Below are 25,651 nucleotides of genomic sequence, written 5' to 3' on the forward strand. Positions count from 1 at the left end.
GAAAGGGAAGAGTAAACAGAATCTGGTATTATATAGTCGGCCATAATAGAGTGTCTTGAGGGGTTCCAGAGGGAGGAACTTGTGGAGAATGTAAGAGCTGCCATGTGGTCTTGAAGAGTGTAGAGGAGAAGACAGGTGTTCCAGGGAGAGGGAGGTTTGTGCTAACACTGGGTGTTGAGAAACAGTCGCTCACTTTGGGGGAGATGAGTGGTTTGATAGGATTGGAGGGCCCGGTGACTGTTGGAGAAGGGGTTAGGGTTGAAGTTCAAAGCCACAGCCAAGTGGGGCTGTGGGGAGTGTGTGAGTTCTTCAGCAGTGTTTTAGTGGAATGGATGCGGGCTGTTGTCTGCCCTGGGGACAGGGTGGGTAAAGTGACACCAGAAGGCAGGGAGCTGTCTTGCCATTGCGAGTGCAGGGGATAAACTACAGTGTGAACAAAGAAGTGTGTTACGGAGGTGGTAGAAATAACTGGATTTAGTAAACAAAGGTGGAAAGTGGGATTTTTTAATGACAAAGATTTCCAAGTTGGGCCTTTGAGTACCTGTTATCACTCACCAAAACAGAGAGGAAAGGGGACAGAGTGACCTGAGATCCTGAAGAGCTGCTGAGTTGGGGGTGTCTGAGCATTGCTTCTGGAAGGAGATGGAAATGGAGATGAGAGTCATTTATGTAGAGGGAACATCTTTTCAATATTGATGTGTTTTTATTTATTTATTTGAAGATCTGTTTATTTATTTGAATTGCAGAGAGAGATCTTCCATCCCCTGGTTTACTCCCTAGATGGCCCCAACAGCCAGGGTTGGCCCTCACCAAAATCGGGAGCCAGGAGCTTATTCCAGACCTCCCACATGGGTAATGGGCCCAAACACTTAGACAGTTAGCAGGGAGCTGGATGGGAAGTGGAGCAGCCAGGACACAGACCTGCTCCCATATAGGATGCAGGCGGCAGCTTAACCCACTAGGCCCTGACACCAGCCCCTTCCCGCTGAATGTTCAGCATACACTCTGTGCCAGTTCTGTGGGCTGCATAGCAATGAGCACCCTAGAGGTGCTCCTTTTCATACAGCACGTTTCTCAGGAGGGTCAGTAACATGCATTAATTGTAAATTATCTAATATTTTATTTTTAGAGACTCATTTGAGCAACAGAGTGGTAGAGGGAGAGACAGAGATCATCCATCTGTTCCTTCACTTGGCAAATGGCCCTTGAGCTGGGCCAGGCCAAAGCCAGGAGCTCATAAGTCCATCCAAGTCTCCCCCATGGATGGCAGGGGACCAAGAACTTAAATGTGGCTTTTTTTTTTTTTTTTTTTTTTTTTTTTTTTTTTTTTTTTTTTTTTTTTTTTTTTGCCACTAGCTGTGGCTGGCTATCAGAGTTGATGGGTGAGTTTAGAAAGTGAAAGGAATGGTTGGGGAGGAGAGAAAGCTCTTAATCCTGAGTGTATTTAATGGAAGCTGAACAAACCAAATGCAGAGTACCCTTACAGCAGTATAAAATGGGAGAAGAAACAGCCCTGTCCAAAGGACTTTGGATTCCAAATGTGAATGGTGTGATGGACAGCTTTGTTTTGTAGATCTCCTGACCTCTTTGCTGAACCAAGAAAGACCTCCCTGCTCTCCCAGTTGACGTTAACATGACAATGGCTAGGCCACTCAGTGGAATGCTATGCGGAAGGCTCCTTTATGGAATTAACTGCCTCACCTTGGGGTAGTTGGTTTTTCTGAGTTGGAACCTGTTACAGCATGCTTCCAGATGGAGCTTGCCTTCTCCACCTTGGCTTCCAGTTCTGTCCTTTGCGTAATTATGTGGAGGGTCCTCCTGTTGTATTCTTCAGAGTGGATATCGTGGGGATCGAGAATTTAACTGGGGTGGTCATGAGACTCTGCTAACTTGAGGGAACCTACTTGAGCGCTGGCATTACAAATAGCGTGGTTCGACACTGGGAGTCAGTATCTGTGTCAGTCAAGCTAGTTGGTTGTGGGATGGATTAGTTTCCTAAGTCTGGGCGATGTTGTAAATGTGCTGCTGTTCAGAAGGCTGCTGTTTTAAAGTTCGTGAAAATTACAAGGTGCTATTTTTTAAATTTAATTGTCTAAGTTTCATGTATTTCATGTATACAGATTTAGGAACTTAGTGATACCTTTCCCCTACCGCCATTTCACCCATGTTCCCACCCTTCTTCCTCCTTTTGCCCATAATCCCACTCTAAATTTTTATGAAGATCTATTTTCAGTTTACTTAATGATCTTATAGTTAACTCTATACTAAGTAAAAGAGTAACAAGGGCTATACAAACAATCATCAGATCTCAGAATGTCCATTTCACTCTAATACATTGCATTTTAGGTACTCTTAGTTACCTCAGATCAGGGAAATCATTTGATATCTGTCTTTCTGGAACTGGCTTATTCCACTAAGTAATAATGGTTTCCAGTGTGTCCATCACAAGGTGCTAGTTGAATTTAAAGTTTTGTTAGTTTCTTCTCTACACTAATAATTCTATAGTACTTGATTGTAATCACCCATTCCCTATACTGCTATCTTTTTCTATTTGAAAATTTTTATTTATTTATTTGAGAGGCAGAGTAACAGAGAGAGAGGGAAGAGACAGAGAGGTCTTCCATCTACTGGTTCACTCCCCAAATGGCTGTAACAGCCAGAGCTGAGCAGATCTGAAAACAGGAGCCAGGAGCTTCTTCCAGGTTTCCCACATGGATGCAGGGGCCCAAGCACTTGGGCCATCTTCCACTGCTTTCCCAGGCCATAAGCAGAGAGCTGGATCGAAAGAGGAGCAGCTGAATAGGAAGTGGCACCACAGGCACAGGCTTAGCCCACTATGCCACAGTGCTGGCCCCGCTCTTACCTTAGTTCAGGCTGTAGTTGGCAGGTCCATCTTATCAACAGCCTAGTATTCTTTGTTTCATACATTAAAGTTTCAGATATACAACATGCATTCTGTATTGTTTCAGTAACAGTACAAGGTTGCATATGACCTTTTATATATATTATCTGTTATAGATTTTTTTAAAAAAGATTTATTTATGTATTTGAAAGACAGAGTTAGAGAAGGAGGGACAGAGAGAGAGGTCTTTAATCTGCTGGTTAACTCCCCTCAAATGTGTGCAGTGGCCTGGACTGGGCTAGGTGGAAGCCAGGACCCAGGAGCTTTTTCTGGGTCTCCCTTGTGGTTGCAGGGGCCCAAGGCCTTGGGCCATTCTCCCCTGCTTTTTCAGGTACACTAGAAGAGAGCTGGATCAGAAGTGGAACAGACTGGGCCGGCGTCGCGGCTCAATAGGCTAACCCTCTGCCTGTGGCACTGGCACCCCGGGTTCTAGTCCTAGTTGGGGTGTCGGATTTCTATCCCGGTTGCTCCTCTTCCAGTCCAGCTCTCTGCTGTGGCCTGGGAGTGCAGTGGAGGATGGCCCAAGTGCTTGGGTGCTACACCCACATGGGAGACCAAGAGGAAGCGCCTGGCTCCTGGCTTGGGATGGGTGCAGTGTGCTGGCCACAGCGGCCATTTGGGGGGTGAACCAACGGAAGGAAGACCTTTCTGTCTGTCTCTCTCACTGTCTAAATCTGCATGTCGAAAAATAAAAAATAAGTTAAAATAATAAATAAAAATAAAGAAGTGGAATAGCCTGGACTGGAACATGAAGTTAGAGCCGTGTTACCCAGTTACACCCCAAACTAGTTAGAAGTGTTGATGTAGCACTCTTAAACCCTGGGTTGCTTGCCCACATGCAGAAACCAGTCCTGCCATCAGGTGATGGTAGAAAGTAGGTGTTTATTACAGGGCGCAGAGCAAGGAGCAAGGCAGGGGCAGCTTGTGACCATTCTTTGATTGCTCCAAGATGCCCTGCTCTTTAGGGAATTTATGATGGCCAGGTGGGCTTCAGTGGGTCTGGGATTACCTGGAAGTGGTGGTTACCTTCTGCCCCAGACCTGGAATTCCCCTCAGCTCCCCTCTCCCGATAATACTGGCCAGTAGGGTGCATTGGCAGGGAGCTGGATTGAAACTGGAGCAGCCAGGACTTGAACCAGCACCCATACGGGATGCTAGCACTGCAGGTGACGGCTTTACCCATTATGCCACAGCACTGGCCCCGCCAGCACTCTTAATATTGTAGATAAAGTGACCTTAACCATGTCATGCTGTCATCCCAATGATAAGGGTCAGAGATGCCGGGGAACTCGACTGGCCGGGCTCACCATGTTGAGTCCTTTACTGACTTGTGGCCTGGGTTCCTGTGCCTGACCCCAGTCTCTGGTTGCTCATTGCCTTCTCTTGTGCTCATTTCTGTTTGTTCTGTCTTTGCATGCGGAACTCTGCACTCACTGTGTCTGCATTCTACCCACGGTGCATCAGCTCTCGGAGTAGGAAGCCTTCCTCACTTCCATGGAAGGCAGATACTTTCCTCTGTCTCTGCAAGCCATATCTGAAAAGTGCTGACACATTTTCATTTCAGAGTTTATGAGGGTGTCTTTGCATTAAGGTAAATTGAAAGCATGTAAACCAAGATCAAGAGTGGCTTGTGTTGGGGATGGCTGTCATTTCATGGTTTGTTGAGTCTCTTTCTGTATGGTTGTCCATTGAACACATTTTTCAGTTGAAGCTATTTCATTGAACATACGGAGAGGAGACGTAGCATTAAAGATGTACAAAAGCAAAACACTGAAGTCAAGCAGACCATTCACGAGGAAATAGGAGTTTTAGTTTTGTTGGTCAGCCTTTTAGATAGTCTGTTAAAATGGATCTTTTGTTTTCAGTGCATGAGCATGAAGAAGTACATATTTGTGATAATTCCATAATTTGTAAAACAATTTTTTAAGCTTTAAAACAATAACCTTGAAAAATGCAAAGTGGAACTCTGCATTATTATTATTATTTTTGACAGGCAGAGTTAGAGAGAGAAACAGAGAGAAAGGTCTTCATTCTGTTGATTCACTCCTCAAATGGCCGCTACAGCGGGCGCTATGCCCATCCAAAGCCAGGAGCCAGGTGCTTCCTCCTGGTCTCTCATGTGGGTGCAGGGCCCAAGCACTTGGGCCATCCTCCACTGCCCTCGCGGGCCACAGCAGAGAGCTGGACTGGAAGACGAGCAACCAGGACAGAACCGACATCCCAACCGGGACTTGAACCCTGAGTGCTGGTGCCGCAGGCGGAGGATTAGCCTAGTGAGCCGCTGTGCCGGCTGGTTATTTTTTTATTAAAGAGAATCCCAGCATTGTGTGGAAGAAGCAGTGCCTGAAAATCTGGCTTCCTTTTGGTCACTTGGGTTTTTCCCCCTCAAGGGTTCTGGAAAATATTTGTTGGAAGGCAATCATCTTCTTGTCTTCTCCGTTCCTCGTCATGTCAAACCCGTAATTCTTGGCTTCCTTCTTTCTGCAGTGGGTTACAGAAGAGATGAGATGTGGTCTGAAGGACGCTATGACTATGAGAGACTCCCAAGAGAACGGGTACCTCCTCGCAGTCACCCTGGCGTAAGTTACTCCCACACGTAGATTGTCTAAGTGACAGCCAAGCTAGGTGTGCTAACAATTCTTCAAGTTCCAGGAGTTTACTACTCGAGGTTAAAAATAGATCGAGCTTATTCCCTAAAATAAACCCAAAAGTTTGAAAATAAATGGCAGCATTTTATTTAAGTGGAGAATTTGTTTTGTATTTCTTGTTCAAAGTTTTGAAGTGAAGAGTTTGTGTTGAATGTAATTTGTGAAGAAAGTTTTAGGTTTTATTAGGATCGGCTCATCAGTTAAGTATTCGAGCAACCTCTTCCACCATCATCTGCCACCTGTTTACTGTAAAAATAGGCTATGTAAAAAGTTTTTTTTTATTCTAAAGAGAGGGAAAGATCATTCCTGTCTGCTGATTCAGTTCCCACGTGGGCCACAGTAGTCCTTCTCTAGGGACTCCTATGTTGGTGGCTAGGACCCAGTCACATGAGCTGTCACCTGGTGCCTCCAAGGGTTCACATTAGCAGGAGTCTGGAATTGGAGTAGAGCTGTGATTTGAACCCATAAGATGTCCCAGTTGGCGTCTTAATTGCTGCATCAAACATTGGCCCTGATTGGCTTTACTTGTCGAAAAGATGTCTGTCTCTTTACCTAGAGCATGGTCATGTTAGCATCGCCGGTTAGGGTGTGACAGGTGTGTTTTTGAGTGATCAGCGGTCTGGCCACTATGTGAGGGGCCTGGGGGCTGGAGCTCAGCTGGCTTCTGGGGTGCTGTCCTGCTGCTTGGCTCTGTGGCTCTGTGACTGAGGACTGGGAGTGTTGGGCCAGGCCTTTTTTCTAAGAAACTCGATGCTCTGCTTAAGTGTTCCCAGCACTGCTAGTGCCAAGCGTGTAGTTGGAGCTTGATTTATATGAGAAGACTTGGAAGAGTGTGTGTTTTGGTGCACGTGTTTTTGAAATGCATGCGTAGATTTTCTTCTGATACATTTTTTTCTGTGAACTTTCTCTATTTCCTTTTGTTTTGTTTTGTTTTTATTTTAAAGATTTATTTTACTAGAAAGTCACAGTTGCACAGAGGGGGGGGGGGGGGCTTTGATCCAGTAGTTAACAGTTGGCTGCAGCGGCCGGAGCTGCACCAATCCGGAGCCAGGAGCTTCTTCCAGGTCTCCCATGTGGGTGCAGGGGCCCAAAGTCCTGGGCCATCTTCTACTGCTTTCCCAGGCCATAGCAGAGAGCTGGACAGGAAGTGGAGTGCCCACATGGGATGCCGGCGCTTCAGGCCAGGGTGTTAACCCGCTGTGCCATAGCACCGGCCCCAACTTTTTCTGTTTCCCCTAGAGTCCTTGATGGGCCTAAGAGAGTTTGGAGAATGTTGACTTCTGTGTGTACCCATTGTGAGCAGCAAGGACCTGGGTTGTGGTATTGTATACACATTGCACAGATACTTGTTTCTTTGTCAGGGTTTTTTTTTTTAACTTTTATATATATATATATATAATTTAATTCTTTTTCTAAAAAGATTTATTTGAAAGATTTACACAGGGAGAGAATGTCATCTATCCTCTGGTTCGCTCCCCAGTTGGCCACAATGGCTGGTGCTGCACCATCAATGCCGGGAGCCAGGAGCTTCTTCGAGGTCTCCCACATGGGTGCAGGGGCCCGAGGTTTTGGGCCATCTTCTACTGCTTTCTCAGGCCATAGCAGAGAGCTGGAGAGGAAGAGGAGCCTCTGGGACATGAACCAGAGTCCATATGGGATGCTGCCACTGCAGGCAGTGGCTTTACCTGCTTTGCCACAGAACTAGCCCCTATCATTTAATCTTAAAACTACTTAGAGTTCAAAGTTGGTCTGGGCTGTACAACTCAGGTTAGAGTTGATCTCAAGTGGTTTAAGATGAAAATCTGTAGAGGTCCATCATATTTCAGAGTGGGCAGACTTAATTATTACTGTCCTGCATGTCATTTCTTTCCAGTTAACTAACAGACTATATTTCTAATCATAAATTTGATTAAAACTTTCTTAAAGCTTTTTTAATATTTATTTTTTATTTACTTTAAAGGAAGAGTTACAGAAGAGGCAGAGACAGAGAGACAGAAAGATCTTTCATTCATTGAGTCACTCCCCAAATGGCGACAGTGTGGGCCAAGCCAAAGCCAGGATCCAGGAGGCTTTTCTAGGTCTCCAATGTGGATACAGGTGCCCTGGCACTTGGCCATCCTCCATCATTTTTCCATGCACCTTAGGGAGCTAGATCAGAAGTGGAGCAGCCAGGACTTGAACTAGTGCCCATATAGGATCCTAGCATTGCAGGTGGCAGCTTTACTCACCATGCCACAACAGCCCTTAAATTAATATTCTGGGGCTGGCACTGTGGTGTAGTGGGTAAAGCCACCCCCTGAAGTGCCAGCATCCCATATAGGTGCTGGTTTGAGTCCTGGCTTCTCCACTTTTAATCTAGCTCTCAGCTATGGCCTGAGAAAGCAGTAGAAGATAGCCCAAGTCCTTGGGCCCCCTGCACCACATGGGAGAGCAGGAGGAAGTGCATGGCTCCTGGCTTCGGATAGGCACAGTTCCAGCCATTGCGGCCATCTGGAGAGTGAACCAGCGGATAGAGGACCTTTCTGCCTCTGCCTCTGCCTCTCTGTAACTCTGCCTTTCAAATAAATAAATAAATCTTTAAACAGAAATTAATATTCTAGGATATCTCCTCCATTTCCCCAGTACCACCCCCATCCTCACCTAGGACAGTACCCCATTAGGAATTTTGAATATTGCATTTCACAGATACTTAAAACAATTTTCTGGGACCAGAGCTAAGGTGTAGTGGGTAAGCCACCATCTGTGCTGCTGGAATCCCATAAGGGCACCTGTTCAAGTCCTGACGGCTATACTTTTGACCCAGCTCTCTGTTATGGCCCTTGGGCCTCTGCACCTGCATAGGAGACCCGGAAGAAGCTCCTGGCTTTGGATTAGCGCAGCTCTAGCCGTTGTGGCCAGCTGAGGAGTCAGGTTCACTCCCCAAATAGCTACAACAGCCAGGACTGGACCATGTGAAAGGTCAGAGCCAGGAAGTTCATCCTGGTCTTCCACATGTGTAGCTGTGTCTCAAGTACTTGGGCCATCATCTGCTGCCTTCACAAGTGCATTGACAGGGAGTTGGATTGGAAGCAAAGCAGCCAGGACTCAAACTTGGCACTTCATTGGGATGACAGCATCCTAAGAAGTGACTTAACCCACTGCACCACAGTGCCAGCCTATTTAGATGGAGGTTGAAATTGCTGATGATGGCAGTTGAGGTAACCATGACGGATGGTGGCAGGTGATGGAAAGTCAATGAATGAGCCTGTTGTAAAAACTGATCAGTTCCATTTCTTTTCATTGCCACTTGTGTGTCTGTGGTGATGTGCAATGGGTTTTTTCTGTTGTGCCCTCAGCTCTCAGAACCTGCGTTGCTTTCCCCTATTATGGACTCAGAACTTGTGCATACTTTGTGCTGCTTCATGTCTCTTGATTCCATTAGATTTTTCTTCATTCATCCTAGCCAGTCCTTGGCAGTTTTTTAATCTCTTGTCTCCCAGTGTCCCTCATTCCTGAGAAACACTCATTTTTTTTCTTATGAGCTTGACCTGGTCTTATTGGTGAATGATTGAAAACCTCCTTTTTCCCTCCCATGGCTCTTGGCAGTGACCCCTCTGTCTCTTGTACCCACATTTCTTTCAGTGGTATTTAAAGACGACCTCTTAGATTTGAATATGATTATGGAGGCTTTCCAAACCAGGTTGTGATACAGTTGGGTGTACTATTTTAGTATTGCGTTAAATATCAAGAACACATGGTGGAGATTTCATTGCTAGAAAAAGGCATGGCAAGTGTGGACAGATAGAGAGTTTGAGGTATCTGCAGCAGCTGTGACATAAATATCTGCTTTTTGTTGGTGACAAAGTCAAACATCCTGCTATTAATGTTGTGTATTGTTGCCTACCTTTATGTGAAACAAGTAACTGTCTATTCATATCTGAGTCAGATGAATCTACTGAATCCTTGAAACTGATACTAGATCAGGAAATGTAAATAAAGTTAAAGTTTCTGGCACTGATCTGCTAAAAACAGCTTATTAAAAGTTTTAAAATCTGTACTTGCACAGCTGAGATCATCTCTTATTAGTTAATAACCCATTTTGGCACCTCATGCTAACATGCCTCCCAGTGAGCTTCCAGCTAGTGTCCATCTGATGCCCAATGGTTTCGAGAGGAATGCATAGTGAGACAAGGTGGACTCCTGCCAGCTCCCACAGCATGGCTGAGCTCACTAACACAATGATGAAAGAAAGAAGCTGGACACAAAAGGTTTTTTCTGTATATTATCTTTTATATAAAGTTCCAAAATAGACCATACTAGCTAGGAAAGTGTCAGTTGGAGGAGGAAGCAGGGACTGGGAGAGAGATCTTGGGGATAGGACCCAAGTCTAAACAAAAACACTCAATTGTGTTTCCTATAAACTTTATATATATGGCCTTAAGGCATTTTCTAGTACATTTGTATTGTTTCTGCTCTTTGACTACAATATGCCACATGAGATCAAGTGTAGAATTCTCCTTTTGTGATATCAAGTCAGTACTCAGAGAATTGGGTGCCCAGAAGCCGTGGGGACTTGAAACAGAAATGCCGGTATTTTATTGAAGAGTAAGTGAGTGATTTAACTTAGTAAGAGCTGCCACAGACATGCCTGTCATCTAGGAGGGATGAGAGTGAGGAAGTTAACAAAGCATAGGAAAGCAAGTCTGCCAGCTGTGTCGTGGAGTTGGTTAGTTCACAGTGCCTTGTGCAAAGCTTGTGACGCCAAGTGTCTTCTGTGAACAGCACAGTTGCATGCCTGTTGTGTGGTTGCTTACTGTGCGGCAGCGGGACATGGAGTCAGGGTGTGGGTCCACCAGGGTTCGGTAAGCTCACGGCTGTGTTGTGTTGTGAAGGGAAGTAACCATTAACTGCATGTGTGGCAGGCAGGTGAGTGTGTTTCAGCTGTCTGATTTTGCATACGGGAGCAGACTAAGTGTATGAAATGGAGCACAGTAATCAACTCCCAGGTGAGACAGCAGCCTTGCAGCTCTTAGCAACTCCAGGCCGCTCCTCCCTTCCCTGGACTGTCGTGAGGTAATCCCTTGATGCCATATTGCAGGCTTAGTAAATAGTTCAGTTAATCTCCGAAAGGTAAGGATGTGTCATAGGGAAGCTTAAGAATTAACATTTTTACTTTAAATAAAATGGTTCTGTGTTAAAATGGGTGGCAGATTTATTTTTAAAGAAACAGTAATCCACATGATTTATACCTAGTTAATTATAAAATTTAACATTCATGTGGGAAGTATATTAAATCAAAGTAAAACCAATTTGGTGCTTTTAGTTACTGAAATGAAAGCATTTTTCATAACAGGCTGGTACAGCAAATTAATAAATAACTGCTTATTTCGTGATACAACACAGTCCTTTTTCAGATTTCTAAATTGCGAAACTCCTTTGGTGTATGTTTGTTCTGATCAGATTTTCATTGGCATAGCAGCCTGCACACGGCTGATTCCATCACCTTCCAGAGTCTTGCAGTGATTGCGCCTAAGATAACGACAGATCGGAAAGTGTAATTTCAGGGAAGCGTGACTTTTCGAAAAAGTACTTATGTGCGTGTTTCTGCTTTGTACATCCTAGCAGAGTAGATAAATGGTTAAATGAAGCAGATCCTTTTTTTTAAAAATTAGCTACATTTACTTTTTATTTTTGGTCTGACAGATTACCAACTTCGGAAGAGTAAATCCATTTTTTTTTTCTTTTATTTTCTTATTTATGTATTTTTTTTTATTTTTGACAGAGTGGACAGAGAGAGAGAGAGAGAAAGGTCTTCCTTTTCCATTGGTTCACCCCACAATGGCCACTTCGGCTGGCGTGCTGCGGCCAGTGCACTGTGCTGATCCAAAGCCAGGAGCCAGGTGCTTCTCCTGGTCTCCCATGCGGGTGCAGGGCCCAAGGGATTGGAGCATCCTCCACTGCACTCCCGGGCCACAGCAGAGAGCTGGACTGGAAGAGGGACAACCGGGACAGAATCCGGCACCCGAACCGGGACTAGAACCTGGAGTGCCGGCACCACAGGCGGTGGATTAGCCTATTGAGCCGCGGCGCCAGCCCAAATCCATTTATTTATGAACATATTTCTTGGAAATTTAGTCACATCCACAGAAAATTCTGATCTTTTCATAGGGATATTTAATCACTGATGTATATACACATTATGCATATTAATTTATAGGTAGATGTTTTCCATAATGAGTAGAGGAAATGATCATTTATTTCATTGAAATAAATTGGATTTTATGTTCAAACTAAAGATACCTGCTTTTGGAATATCAGAAATGCTTCAATTTAATTGAGTTTATATTTTAAATAATTGAAAGTGACCATGTTAACCTTAGCTTTTTAAGATATTCTTATAAGCCATTAAGTTTTACTTCTCATTTATATGTAATGGTGCAATTATTTCCCAAAATATTTCTAAAATGGAGGCTCATAACATAGCAGTTCTTTAAGACTTGTGCTAGCATTTAGAAAGGAAAATTAAGCTTTTGCAGTTCAATATAAATTTTGTATATGAATTTCAAACAGTGATGGCATTTTTTTTTTTTCAGGACTGGCAATACAGGTAATACACTGTGTGTGGATGTTTTAATGTGGAAAGAGGAATCCTAAAAATCCTTGCAACTTGTAGATTTTATTGGAAAGAAAAATAAATCCCTAAGTGTTATGTTGGCTGTGATATGAAGCCGTGAAAATACAGTCCTGCCTTGTAGAGACCCCCAGAGTCATCTTCATTTCCTTTGATCTCGTTGTTCGCAGAGCCTTTCCAATTAGGTTTCTGAAGAGCCGAGATGCTATCATGCACTTGGTGTATGTGGACACTTAGAACACACAGGGAGTGCCAGTTTGATCTGCACTGCCAGGTACAGGAACTGCCATTTGAGAATTTTTATTATGCCATCTGAATAAAAGATCATTTTTTTAAAGATTGATTTTATTTATTTGAATAAAGAGTTACAGAGGGAGGTAAAGACAAAGAGAGAGGTCTTCCATCTACCGGTTCCCTCCCCAAAAGGCCACAACAGCTGGAGTTGAGACGATCAGAAGGCAGGAGCCGAGCTTCTTCTGGGTCTCCCACGTGGGTACAGGAGCCCAAGAACTTGGGCCATCCTCTGCTGCTTTCCTGGGCACATTAGCTGGATTGGAAGTGGAGCAGCCAGGGCTTGCACTGGTGCCCATGTGGGATGCCTGGGTTACAGGCTCGGGTTTTAAGCCACTGCGCCACAGCACCGGCCTCCAAATGAACATTTTTTAATTAATGGTTGGAAAAAAAGCAGTTGTTGCGGGCGCCGCGGCTCACTAGGCTAATCCTCCGCCTAGCGGCGCCGGCACACCGGGTTCTAGTCCTGGTCGGGGCGCCGGATTCTGTCCTGGTTGCCCCTCTTCCAGGCCAGCTCTCTGCTGTGGCCAGGGAGTGCAGTGGAGGATGGCCCAGGTGCTTGGGCCCTGCACCCCATGGGAGACCAGGAAAAGCACCTGGCTCCTGGCTCCTGCCATCGGATCAGCGCGGTGCGCCGGCCGCGGCGGCCATTGGAGGGTGAACCAACGGCAAAGGAAGACCTTTCTCTCTGTCTCTCTCTCACTGTCCACTCTGCCTGTCAAAAAAAAAAAAAAAAAAAAAAAAAAAAACAGTTGTTAAAATGCATGACTAAATGTGAGTTGAATTTCCTTCTTTGAACTTTTTTCATTTATGTATTGTACTCCAAAAACCACTTTTGCTTGAAGATGGGAATAGACCACCTGGGATGAGACAAGCTGGCACCCTTGAGAGCATCCCTGCAAATGAACATGTGCAATAAGGTTGTCATGGAAGGAGTTTTTAGTGTTTCTGGAATTGGAGAATTCATTTACTCTTATGTTATGAACAGACATTTTGAATTGCAAATGCTGCAAATTGTAATTTTGTTTTAGTATCATATTTTGAAGCTCAGTGTTTGTTTACATATGATTGGAATCTCTGTAGGATAGTTTTTAGAAGAAAATGCCATTCTAGTCATTTGTGTACAGATCTTCTGTGAAGTTAGGGTATTTCATACATTTTAGTATCTAAAGTGCTAAAGAATAAAGCCACTTTTTAATTCCTTAGGAAAAGAATGTTAGCCATTATACCATTTATGCAGTATAAAAATAAAGCCAAAATAAAGTAGATTGTCTTTATACATAGTAGTATATTTATAATAAAAATGTAAACACTGGTATGGTGGTAATGAACACCAGCTTCAAGGTGTGAGGGGAGAAGCATCAGGCAGGGAGGCAGCGAGCTGCCACCTACTGTTCATGTTCCTATTCCACTGCCTTGAGGATCTGCGGCAAGGAGCTGTCTGTGCATGGCTGACAGTCATGGTACCTCAGAGGGTGTGATGTGGGGAGCCGTTGGTGAGTGCTTGGGTGTTGTTTGTGGGACAATTAATGTTCTGTTCCTACTAGAAAAAAATTAGGTCATTTTTACTTTCTAGCAAACTGTAGATTTTATTTTTTTCCTGTCACTGAAAAAATCCTACCCTTAGGCAAATGTACATGATATTAATGTCTAGGGAAACACTTTTAGAATTTAATGTTTTCGGTAGACTTGTACAGATGGTAGTCACAGAACAAAGAGCACGTAGGCACTTGGTGTGTGCTGGCTACTGTGCCAAGCACTTTTTACTTTGTTTTATTGAGTCCTCAGAGCAACTCAAGGAGGAATGTGTTAGTATTAGTTCCGTATTACAGTTGGTAACACTGAGACTTAGGATGGCAACCAGCACTGAATATTGAGCTTTCCGATTTTGTAAGTTTTTTGCCGTATCAGTAAACTCGTATTCATTACATCTAACACTGAGCTTTCACTTTTTTTTTTTTTTTTGGACAGGCAGAGTGGACAGTGAGAGAGAGAGACAGAGAGAAAGGTTTTCCTTTGCCGTTGGTTCACCCTCCAATGGCCGCCGCGGCCGGCGCACCGCGCTGATCCGATGGCAGGAGCCAGGAGCCAGGTGCTTTTTCCTGGTCTCCCATGGGGTGCAGGGCCCAAGCACCTGGGCCATCCTCCACTGCACTCGCTGGCCACAGCAGAGGGCTGGCCTGGAAGAGGGGCAACCGGGACAGAATCCGGCGCCCCAACCGGGACTAGAACCCGGTGTGCCGGCGCCGCTAGGCGGAGGATTAGCCTAGTGAGCCGCGGCGCCGGCCTGAGCTTTCACATTTTTAAACATCTCATTTCTTATTGCTAGATAGATGCACAATGCATGCCCAAGAACAGATGACAGGTGCGTCTTTGGCAGCTCTTTCTCGGCTGGGTATCATTTTTGTTAGTTATGACAGCAGCTACTTGCCCGGTTTCTTGCTGTAATTCCCAAAGCTCCACAAAACGTCACTGCTGAAATGTTGAAATGTTAGCTCAGTCCTTGGAAGATTGGTCCAGATTTTGTGTCAGCTTCTTTTTTGCTTCCATGCCGGTAGAGGCACAAGCACTCTTCTCGTGCTGCTTGAGAAGCACTGACTGTTTCCTTTTTGACTTTTCTACCTCAAGATTTTCTCCCTGTTTATTGTTGCTTGTGTCCAAATCTTGTATTTATATTTCCTCCACACAGTGTAGTTTAAACATAGACAAAATGTGTGTGCTATCTTACGTTGTTTTATTTCCTAGATTCTTAGGCAAGTAGGCATAGAACTGTTGTAACATTTTACTGTCTCAAGTTTATTTTTATTAAAATGATAATTTTCCTTTTACTTATGATTGGTTTATGCATTGCTACATGTTATTTTGTACACCTGAGTGTTTAATTTCCTTTAATCCGTGTGAAGACTTTAATGTTAGTTACATGCATGTTATTTCATTAATGTATTTTTGTTTGTTTATACATTTATCCTGTTTGATTAAGGATGAGAACTCCTTTGCTTGTTAAAAACAGTTCCAAAGCCAAACAGAGAAATTAGTGATTTTATATATTTCTTTTTGTCTGTTTTAGGATGGCTACCGTAGAGTAGTTAATATTGTGCCAAAGAAACCACCACTGCTAGACAGACCTGGTGAAGGAAGCTACAATAGATATTACAGTCATGTTGATTACCGAGAATATGACGAGGGCCGCAGTTTTTCTCATGATCGAAGAAGTGGTCCGCCTCACAGAGGAGTATGTAAATTTCCCCCGTGTACTAACTGTTCGTTCTTATAGTTTAAAATTTGCGTGTGTTGAAGATTAATATGATGGCTATGAAAGCAACTGAATCAGTACTCCCTGTCATGCTCTACTGAATTGCCTCTTTGGGCTGTCAGATGGGCACTAGTGTCACACATCTTGGGGTGTTTGAAAAAGTGAGCCAGCACCCTGGTTAGTTCTACCTTAATGAAGTTAAGTCCCCTGGGCTGCTTTTCTACCCACTAAATTGGCAGAGATTTGCAGAGCTGTATAAAAATGATGGGATGCCATGGTCCTTAACAAGTGATGAGCAGGTGGTACCACCTGTCTCCTACTGGATGTGCCTACTTAACAGTGGTCTTCATCCTGATAAAATACCATGGGTGAAGCTGGGTTAATACTCAGTTTTTGTTAGAATTATTAAATCTGTTTACTAACTCAGTTTGTCATGTATTATGGGCTTCCACAATGTTAGCAGCACTTATTGTTAATCTGATAATTTGCATATTTAATGTTGCAGTGATATGTTATTAATCTGGATTGCAACTATTCTTTGATGTAGTTCCTCTGCCCTGGCTTGCATGTTTAAACATTTCTTCTGCCAGACTTATTCCTTGCTTTTCTCTTTTCCCCTTTGCCTACTTTGTTATAAGGCCATTAATAGTTCCTGTTCAAACACAGTGCCTAGTAAGATTTGACCTCACAAGGGCTGTGGCATTAGTGTTCCTCCTCTTGCTTGAAGAGATGGAGGTAAGGTGATTTACTCGGGTTGGATGTATCTGGGAGTCCAGTGCTCCTGGTACATGCACTAGTGACCTGTAACAGTTCTAAATTGGTAATGAGAAACTCGCTGTTTGCTTGTGCTTCTCTTTGAGGTTTGGGGTGTTATAGCTTTCTTTTCACAGAATCTATTTTTATCTTCAGTTTTTAAATGTCATGCAGTTCCTTTCGGAAGAGAGGTTGGGTGTTTAAAAAAATCAGCACTGCAATATCTTAGAGTTTTTGTCATCAGAGCCATTCTTTGAGTAGTCTTGGAGAAATGATTTGGCCTTTGCATAAACATTAGCTTTTTTGGGAAAAATCCTTTGTGGCCATTCAGTATAGACAGAGTTTTGTATTGGTTGAATTTGTATTTGAAACCTCATGAGCATGACTTTTTTTGCCCCTAAAATCTTCTAATAGTATTTTATCTACAGTTGTTCTCTGTTGTTGCAGATTCTGTTTGTCTTCCTGCTTTATACATTTTCTGTTTAAATGTCTTTGAAATGAACAAGCACATTTTGATTCCTAAGACTCTGGAGACACTGATTCTTATCTTGAATTCAGTTGTATAACGCAAACTACTTACTTGATCCTCTATTCGATTATAGCTGTTGAGTTTTTTGTTTTGTCTTGTTTATATTTTAGTGTTGAGAAAGAAAATGATGGATTCATTTTCTTACTTACATAAGAACAGTGTATGTGAGACCAAAGAGAGATGAAAATAATATTTAACTGAATCATTTTACTGATTTAAGAAATTTACAGGTTGTACAAGTATTATATGTCTAATTTTTTAAAAGATTTATTTATTTATGAAAGGCAGAGTTATAGAGAGGCAGAGAGAGAGACGTTTTCGATCCGATGGTTCAATTTCCAAATGGCTGCAACTGCTGGAGCTGCGCTGATCTGAAGCTAGAAGCCAGGAGCTTCTTCCTGGTCTCCCACGCGGGTGCAGGGGCCCAAGGACTTGGGCCATCCTTTACTGGTTTCCTAGGCCACAGCAGAGAGCCAGATAGAAGTGGAGCTGCTGGGACTCGAACCAGCGCCCATATGAACTGCTGGTGCTGCAGGCGGTGGCTTTACCCACCATGCCACAGCGCTGGCCCCTGTATAATTTGAAAATGATTGAGTATGGATTACTGTGTGGTTTCTTTTCATGCACATTTGCAAGTAACGTTTGTCTTGGAGGACAAAATGTGCTTCATTTCTTACCTTTAAAATTAGTGCCACGTGTTGCTCTAATGTAGCTTGTCATTAGTGACAGTTTCTTTCTATTTTGAGTACAGTTTGGGTTTTTAATGGGAGATAAGGTGAGAAAAGAAAACTTGAGCAAGGAAAGTGGGAAAATAGCCAGTTCTTCATTGGACTTGAACCTGAAATTGCTTAGCAATTGACAGTAGGAAAGTAACATGAAGGTTTGAGAAATGTTTTCTTGATTTTTGCCTTTGTCCTCAAACAGCTCTTAACTGTTGTAGTGTTGGCATATGTGCCTTTGGCTGTTTGGCTCTATCATGATTTAAGCTTTTTAGTACAGTGGCATCGCAGTTCTGTTTTATTTGTTGAGTAGATGACTTGCTGTAATTTCTTTTTTTCTTTTGTGTCTGTGAAGCTTGGGAAAATACAGGGATTTGTTTTTTGCCCTGATGCTCTATTGCTCGTAGTATTTTGCGGTAGTACTGATGATACAGCTTCTTGTCCATATAATGTAATGTACATAAACATCTGAGTAATTTTCATGTTACAGGATGACTCTGGTTATCGGTGGACGAGAGATGACCATTCTGCAAGCAGACAGACTGAATACAGGTAGGAAGAGGAAAACAGCACCTGAGTACTTTGATAGGTGACTCACTGAAATGCTGTTGAAATCTAACCTCAAAGCACATAAGATGAAATTACTTAATTAGTGTTGAACATTTTGAAAGTAACAAGCATTACATTTCTTTTGTGACTGTGTTTGTAAGGTGGAAATGACGAGATATATTTCAATACTTGAATGACATTGTTACAGCTTGTTAGGTGATTTTAATTTGTGCATTATGAGGTACAGGCTTGCTTAGTTAGAGTGTAAGGCGCTTTTCTCAGTATCGTTCTGGAAACATTTGCATCCTTAGAAAACAGATCCTCTTACTTGGTGCTCTCTTAGTTGCTTTATTCTGATCAATAAAGTTCTGTTGTGAAAACATGTCATTTCCTTCTGTTATATTATGGAAGGCAATGCACAGATTTAAGGCGGCCAGTTGTTTGTTAAATGATGTCACAGTGGTAGTATTGGAAGTTCTTATGGGAACTCTTTAAAGATCTCTGATGAACTGTCAGGAAAAAAACCCCAACCTCACAGAAAGCTCAGGGAGTCCACTGAAGTAAGCCCAGAGTTGCCCCAAGTAGACAGCAGAATGTGGTAGTCTGTTGTCCACAGCACAGGGGCAGCAGAGCAGTGTGGCCGTGGCCTCCCCCAGCAGTGTGCCTGTGCACGCAGTGGGATGCAGTGCCGCTGAGGGATCCAGGGTCTGGAGCGCACTACCTTCAGTAGCAAGTACAAAGCAAGGCGGTCCTGTGCATGGCTGCAAGCAGCTGGGTGTGGTCACACTGTGGGCACTTGGACCAATGTGGTTGTCTCTGTAAGCAGCCACAGAAATGGTTCAGTGTCTGGATAGTGAGAATGTGCGATTTGGCATACACAGCAAGTATATGCAGCGCCACTCAGAACCCATGCAGACTTTCTCCCAAAAGGAGCACTAGAGAGAACAGATGCTGAGAAAATGCTGTGACATAATCCAGCACTCAGTGGTTACTGAAAAGTTATCAGCAACTGGGACCGAAAGAGAATTTCCATGAACTGATAAATGAAGTGTTTACTGCCTTGTATGGTGATTACAACCATTTGCTTATAATTGGAATGGAAGCAATGACATCTGCTGTCACACCTTTCATGCAGCATTATTTTGGAAGCTCTTAGCCCCCACAGTAAGAAAAGAAAAAGAATGAAAGGTGTAGTTAAGGGCGAGATGAAAAAAAAATAAAAGAACTATTTAATGATAACTGTGCAGAAGTTTCAAGAAAGCCTATAAACTGTTAGAACTATTCCCAAAATAGCAATGTTCAATACAATAAAGTCAACTGTTAGTAAAAGTAGAAAGTAAAATTTTTAACATTATACCATGAAAATATAATGAATGCTAGTAATTAATCCTCAAATTGTGGAAGACCTATGCAGCTGAAATTGCACGTAATTTCTAAAGGACATGAAAGAAGACTGGAACAAAAGGGGCAGCACCTGAAAGCTGTGGTGGGAAAAGTCATTATTGTGAAGAAGTCAGTGTGGTTCCAGTCAGAATCCTTGGTTTTCTTTCCTGGGAGCAGATAAGCTAATTTTTTTAATAGAATGCTTTTATTTAATAAATATAACTTTCATAAGTAAAACTTTTGGATTATAGTGGTTCTTCCTTCCCCACCTGCCCTCCCACCCCCAAACCATCCCACCTCCTACTCCCTTTCCCATCCCATTCTTCATTAAGATTCATTTTTTATTATCTTTTTATATAGAAGATCAACTCTATACTAAGTAAAGATTTCAACAGTTTGCACCGACACAGACACACAAAGTATCTGTTTGAAGACTAGTTTTACGGTTGATTCTCATAGCACAACTCATTAAGGACAGAGGTCCTACTTGGGGAGCAAGTACGCAATGACTCCCGTTGTTGATTTAACAATTGACACTCTGATTTATGACATCAGTAATTACCCGAGGCTCTTGCCATGAGCTGCCAAGGCTGTGGAAGCCTCTTGAGTCCACAAACTACGACTTTATTTAGACAAAGCCATAATCAAAATGGAAATTCTCTCCTCCCTTCAGAGAAAGATATCTCCTTCTTTGATGGCTCCTTTTCTCTGTAGGAATCTCCATCACAGAGATCTTTCATGTAGGTCATTTTTTGCCACAGTGTCTTGACTTTCCATGCCTGCAATGCTCTCATGGGCTTTTTAGCCAGAGCCGAATGCCTTAAGGGCTGATTCTGAGGCCAGAATGTTGTTCAGGGCATTTGTCATTCTGTGTGTCTGCTGTATGTCCTGCTTCCCATGTTGGATTGTTCTCTCCTTTTTAATTCTATCAATTATTAATAACAGACACTGGTCTTGTTTATGTGATCCCTTTAACACTTAATCCTATCCGTATAATCAGTTATGAACTTAACTGATCACTTTAACCAATAAGATGGCATTGGTACCTCCCGACTTAATGGGATTTGGAGTCTCATGGCAAGTTTCTAGCGTCATCCACAGGGGTAAAGTTGAGAGAATGTGTACTGAACTGTACATCTCTTCCCTCTCCTATTCTCACTCTTATTTTTAACAAGGATCAATTGTCAAGTGGATTTAAACACAGAAGAACAATTCTGTGTTAAATAAAGAGTTCAACCAATGGTATTGAGTGGAAAAAGAAAATACTAAAAAGAGTAAAATGGTAAGCTGTTCTTTGACAGGATAAGGGCTGATCAAGTCATTGCTTCTCACAGTGTCAGTTTCACTTCTACAGGTTTCATTTTAGGTGTTCAGTTAGTTGTCACAGATCAGAGAGAACAGACAGGGTCATAAGCAAAGTGGAAGTTCTCTCCTCCTTTCAAAGAAAGGAACAATATAGTAAGCTGTTCCTCAACAGTTAGCACAAGGGTAATGAAGTCATTGCTTTTTTTTTTTTTTTTTTTTTTTTTTTTTGACAGGCAGAGTGGACAGTGAGAGAGACAAAGGTCTTCCTTTGTCCGTTGGTTCATTCCCCAATGGCCGCTGCGGCCGGCTCATCGTGCTGATCCAAAGCCAGAAGCCAGGGGCTTCTCCTGGTCTCCTATGCGGGTGCAGGGCCCAAGCACTTGGGCCATCCTCCACTGCCTTCCCAGGCCACAGCGGAGAGATGGACTGGAAGAGGAGCAACCGGGACAAAATCCGGCGTCCCAACCGGGACTAGAACCCGGGATGCCAGCGCCGCAAGTGGAGGATTAGCCTAGTGAGCTGTGGCACCGGCCAAAGATTTACTTTAGTTTATTTGGAAGACAAAGTTACAAAGAGAGGTAGAAACAGAGAGGTCTTCCATCCAGTGGTTCACTCCCCAGGTGGCCGCAAAGGCCATAGCTGCTCCAATCTGAAGCCAGGAGCCAGGAGCTTCTTCTAGGTCTCCCACACCGGTACAGGGGTCTAAAGACTTGGGGCATCTCTTACTGCTATCCCAGGCCATAGCTGAGAGCTGGATCGAATGAGGAGGAACCGGGACTAGAACCGGCGCCCATATGGGATGCCTGCGGTTCAGGCCAGGACTTTAAACCACTAAGCTACCGCGCTGGCCCCTAGTCTCTCTTTAAATCCTTTAACGTTTCTTTTAAAAGGCCAGGTGCCAGCCAGCGCCGTGGCTCAATAAATAGGCTAATCCTCTGCCTAGCGGCGCCGGCACCCCAGGTTCTAGTCCCGGTTGGGGTGCCAGATTCTGTCCCGGTTGCCCCTCTTCCAGGCCAGCTCTCTGCTGTGGCCCGGGAGTGCAGTGGAGGATGACCCAAGTGCTTGGGCCCTGCACCCCATGGGAGACCAGGAGAAGCACTTGGCTCCTGCCTTCAGATCAGCGCGGTGCGCCAGCCGCAGTGCGCCGGCCATGGCAGCCATTGGAGGGTGAACCAACGGCAAATGAAGACCTTTGCTCTCTCTCTCTGTCCACTCTGCCTGTAAAAAAAAAAAAAAAGGCCAGGTGTCTTGTAATTAAGTACATATACGTTAATAATAGTTACATCTTCCTGTTTAATTGATCACTTGATAATTATACAGTGCCCTTCTTTGTCTCTTTTAACATTTGTTCTGTTAAATTCTAGTTTCTCTGATATTAAGGTGGCTGTGCCAGCTCTTTGGTTTTCTGTTCTCATGGAATATCTTTTTCCAACATTTGACTTTCAGCCTGCCTGTGCCTTTCTTGGAAAAATGTGTTTCTTGAAAGCAGCAAATAGATGAGTTTTGCTTTTTAATCTTTTGAACTAGTCTGTGCCTTTTGACTGAGAGTTGAGGCCATTTATATTCAAGGTGATTATTGATAAGTAATGATTTTGCCCTGCCAATTTTTCCAAGATATTCCTAATTTATGCTTTGAACTTCCTTTGTTCTTTCACTGAGAGATTTTCTTTCTTTACCTTCTTTTGTATTGATGCCAGTGTTTTTGTGTATAACACATCTTTAAGCATCTTTTGCAGGGCTGCGCGAATGGTCAGAAATTCTATCAATTTTGTTTGTTATGAAAAGTCTTTATTTCACCTTCATTCACAAATGAGAGCTTTGCAGGATATAATATTATGGGATGACAGTTTTTTTTGACTTAGGACTTGGGCCATATCTCGCCACTCCCTCCTAGCCTGCAGGGTTTCTGATGACAAGTCTGCTGTGAGTCTAACTGGAGATCCTCTGAAAGTAATTTGGTGTTCCTCTCTTGCACATTTTAGAATCTTAATTCTTCTAGAATAAAAAGCATCTACATTCCTGTAGTCATTTTAACGGATGGAATTGAGAGCCCTAGTACTGTCCACCCCTTCCTCTACAACACCCTGGTGTCTGGATATCTTCATGCTTTAAGCTTTCACCCAAAATTTGGACTGTGAGAATCTTTTCACAGTAGCATCTGTGTCATTATCTTAACTATTTTTTCACTGAGGTAGATTATGTATTGTAGAATGCGCCATTTTAAGCATTTCATTGGATAATTACATTCTTGGTATCAGGCATTCATCACTGCTGTGTCTAAAACCTTTTCACATCCCAAAAAGAAACTCTGTACCTACCCATTGATTGATGAGCCTATATCTTTCCCTACCATCAGCCGTTGGCAACAAGCATTGTGTTTTTGGCTTCTCTGAACTTGTCTATCCCGGATATTCCATATTCATGGAATTAGGCAGTTTTCAGGGATTATGCATGCTGCAGCCTGCGGCAAAACCTCATTCCTTGAAACGGTGAATAATACCCCCTGGTTGTGTGCCCCACATTATGTTGAACCATTTACTTGTGGTCGACGTTGGAATTGTCTGGTTCTTCTCTACTCGTAATGTGCATTGAGCATTGATGGACAAACAACTGGTTTGAGTGCCTATACCCACTTCTCATGTACACATGTGGAAGCACAATTTCTGGGTCATAATGATAAATTTTTTGAGATTTATTTATTTAAGAGGCAGAGGTATAGACAAAGAGGGAGAGAGGGAGGAACAGGAGAGAAAGAGACAGACAGACTAGGTGAGGAAGAGGAGAAAGGCATCAGAAGAGTGTGCTGTTAGCATGCAGCCCTGAGTGGTACTCTGTGCATGGACCCTGGGAGGTTATCTCTCTGTCATGGGCAAGTGGGGTCTTCCCTCTTTGGCTGCTAACCTCTAGCAACATCTCACCATCCTAAAGACTGTATACTTCATGATGCTTAAGTTCCTTCACTCGGATTCACTCCTGGGTGGGTGGAGGCATTTCTTGTTACAACTCCTGTATCTTCACTGTTGAGTGAGATGATATAACGTTGGTCTGTTGTTTGTTGTTTATCTTAACCCGTAATGGCTTTGACAGCATTCATTAAGTCACAAAATGTAAATAATTAGATGTTGCAATTTCCTCTGAAAAATTGCTTTAAAACTGACTTTGCCTTAGAGGCTCTTTAAAGAATTTTTAGGTGGATTTTATTTGGAAGTTGAGAGAGAGAGAGAGAGATGCATTTAAGGCTGGATGAGTGGATCAATGAAGTCATCTCCAGGTTGCCCTCCACATGCCTGCAGTAGGTGAGCTGGGTCTGGCCGAGGTGGGAGCCAGGAACTCAGTCCAAGTCTCCCACGTGGACGGAGCAAAGACCCAACTACTTGAGCCATGAGCTGCTGCCTCTGGGAGTGTGTGTTAGGAAAAAGCTAGAATGAGGATCAGAGCTGGTGTTTGCACAAGGCACTCAGATCTGAGGCGGCAAGCATCTCAAGTGCATCTTGACTACTGTTTAGTGCTCCCTTTCCCACATGTTTTAAGCAGTTGGTACAGTTTTAAGTTATTTATCTGAAAGAAAGAAGAAGAGCTCCCATTTACTGGTGCTTTCTCAATGCCCAGCTGACACGTGGGCAGGGTCACTGCCAGGAGCTGGGAACGCCATCCAGTTCTGCGAGGTGGATTATCCTAACCCAACTGTTTGAATCCTCACCATTGCCTTCCAGGATCTAAACTAGCAAGGAGCTGGAGTTAGAAGCTGTTGCTGGTTATGGAATCCAGGTACTTCGACATGGGACTACTGAGCTAATCGCCTGTCCTTGTATTTGGTTATTTGTTACAAAATGGGTCCTTCCTCTCACTGTTGAGTGTTTGCTTGTTTGCTTTGCTTGTTTTGTTTTTGTTTTTGTTTTAGATTGTGTGTTTTCCTCTGCAGCAATTTCTACAACATCTAGTGTTTGAATCAACTTAGGTTTATCATGATGTGTGTTTTAGGAAAGAAATGTGTTGCCTTCCTCACCAGATTATCTCCGTTATATAAAGTGTTTTAAAATTTGAGTCCTCTATAGGAGAAAGGTTGAAAAGGAGATAGCGTGATGAAAAGACCAAGAACTGAAACTGCATATGGCAAACTTGCTGGGTCCAAGTTGATGAGGCAAGGCAGGCTTAGAGGAAGCTGTTTGACTGAGGTCAAAGACGGCAGGCGCCCAGGTGAATTACTTGTTGAATCTGACTCTGCCTGCGGGGCTTGCTCTGAGTCTGCCAGTGGTAATCACCGTGTTCAGTTCTGTAAAAAAGAGATGGCTGCCGAGGTTACTCGCTCAGTACTCCTTTTTGGATTTCTTTTTAAGGATATTCTTTTTATGTATTTGAAAGGCCGAGTTAGAGAGAGAGAGAGAGAGATTGACCCTCCCTCTGTTGTTTTACTCTGAAAATGGCTGCATTGGCTGGGGCTGGGCCAGACTGAAGCCAGGAACCAGGGGCTTCTTCTGAGTCTCCCCATGTGGACGCAGGGCCCCAAGGACTTGGCCATCCTAGCTGCTGTCCCAGGCGCATTAGCAGGGCGTTAGACCCGAAGTGGAGCAGCCGGTGCTCAGACTGGCCCCCACAGGGGATGCTGACAGTGCGGGTAGCGACTTAACTCGCCACGCCACAGTGCCAGTCTGTCCTTTTTGGAAGTGATTCAAGTGGACAAACCGAGGGTTTAAACCCCGAAGCAGCCG

General features: G+C 43.5%; 1 protein-coding gene across 36 annotated transcripts in view; it reads left to right on the forward strand.

The window, feature by feature from the left end:
• PPHLN1 (periphilin 1) overlaps positions 1-25,651 on the forward strand; it is a 104,939-nt gene that overhangs the window by 4,720 nt on the left and 74,568 nt on the right. For 23 of the 36 annotated variants that reach the window (XM_051850946.2, XM_070049674.1, XM_070049675.1 and 20 more), the window contains 3 exons: positions 5,390-5,481; positions 15,519-15,683; positions 18,196-18,257. In XM_051850946.2, the coding sequence (XP_051706906.1) occupies positions 5,410-5,481; positions 15,519-15,683; positions 18,196-18,257 (299 nt within the window). In that variant the 5' untranslated portion in view covers positions 5,390-5,409. The remainder of the gene's footprint in view (positions 1-5,389; positions 5,482-15,518; positions 15,684-18,195; positions 18,258-25,651) is intronic. The other 13 variants (XM_051850951.2, XM_070049682.1, XM_070049684.1 and 10 more) reach the window with 2 other exon arrangements.

Source organism: Oryctolagus cuniculus, chromosome 9 (assembly GCF_964237555.1).
Source record: "Oryctolagus cuniculus chromosome 9, mOryCun1.1, whole genome shotgun sequence".
Classification (NCBI taxonomy): Eukaryota; Metazoa; Chordata; class Mammalia; order Lagomorpha; family Leporidae; genus Oryctolagus; species Oryctolagus cuniculus.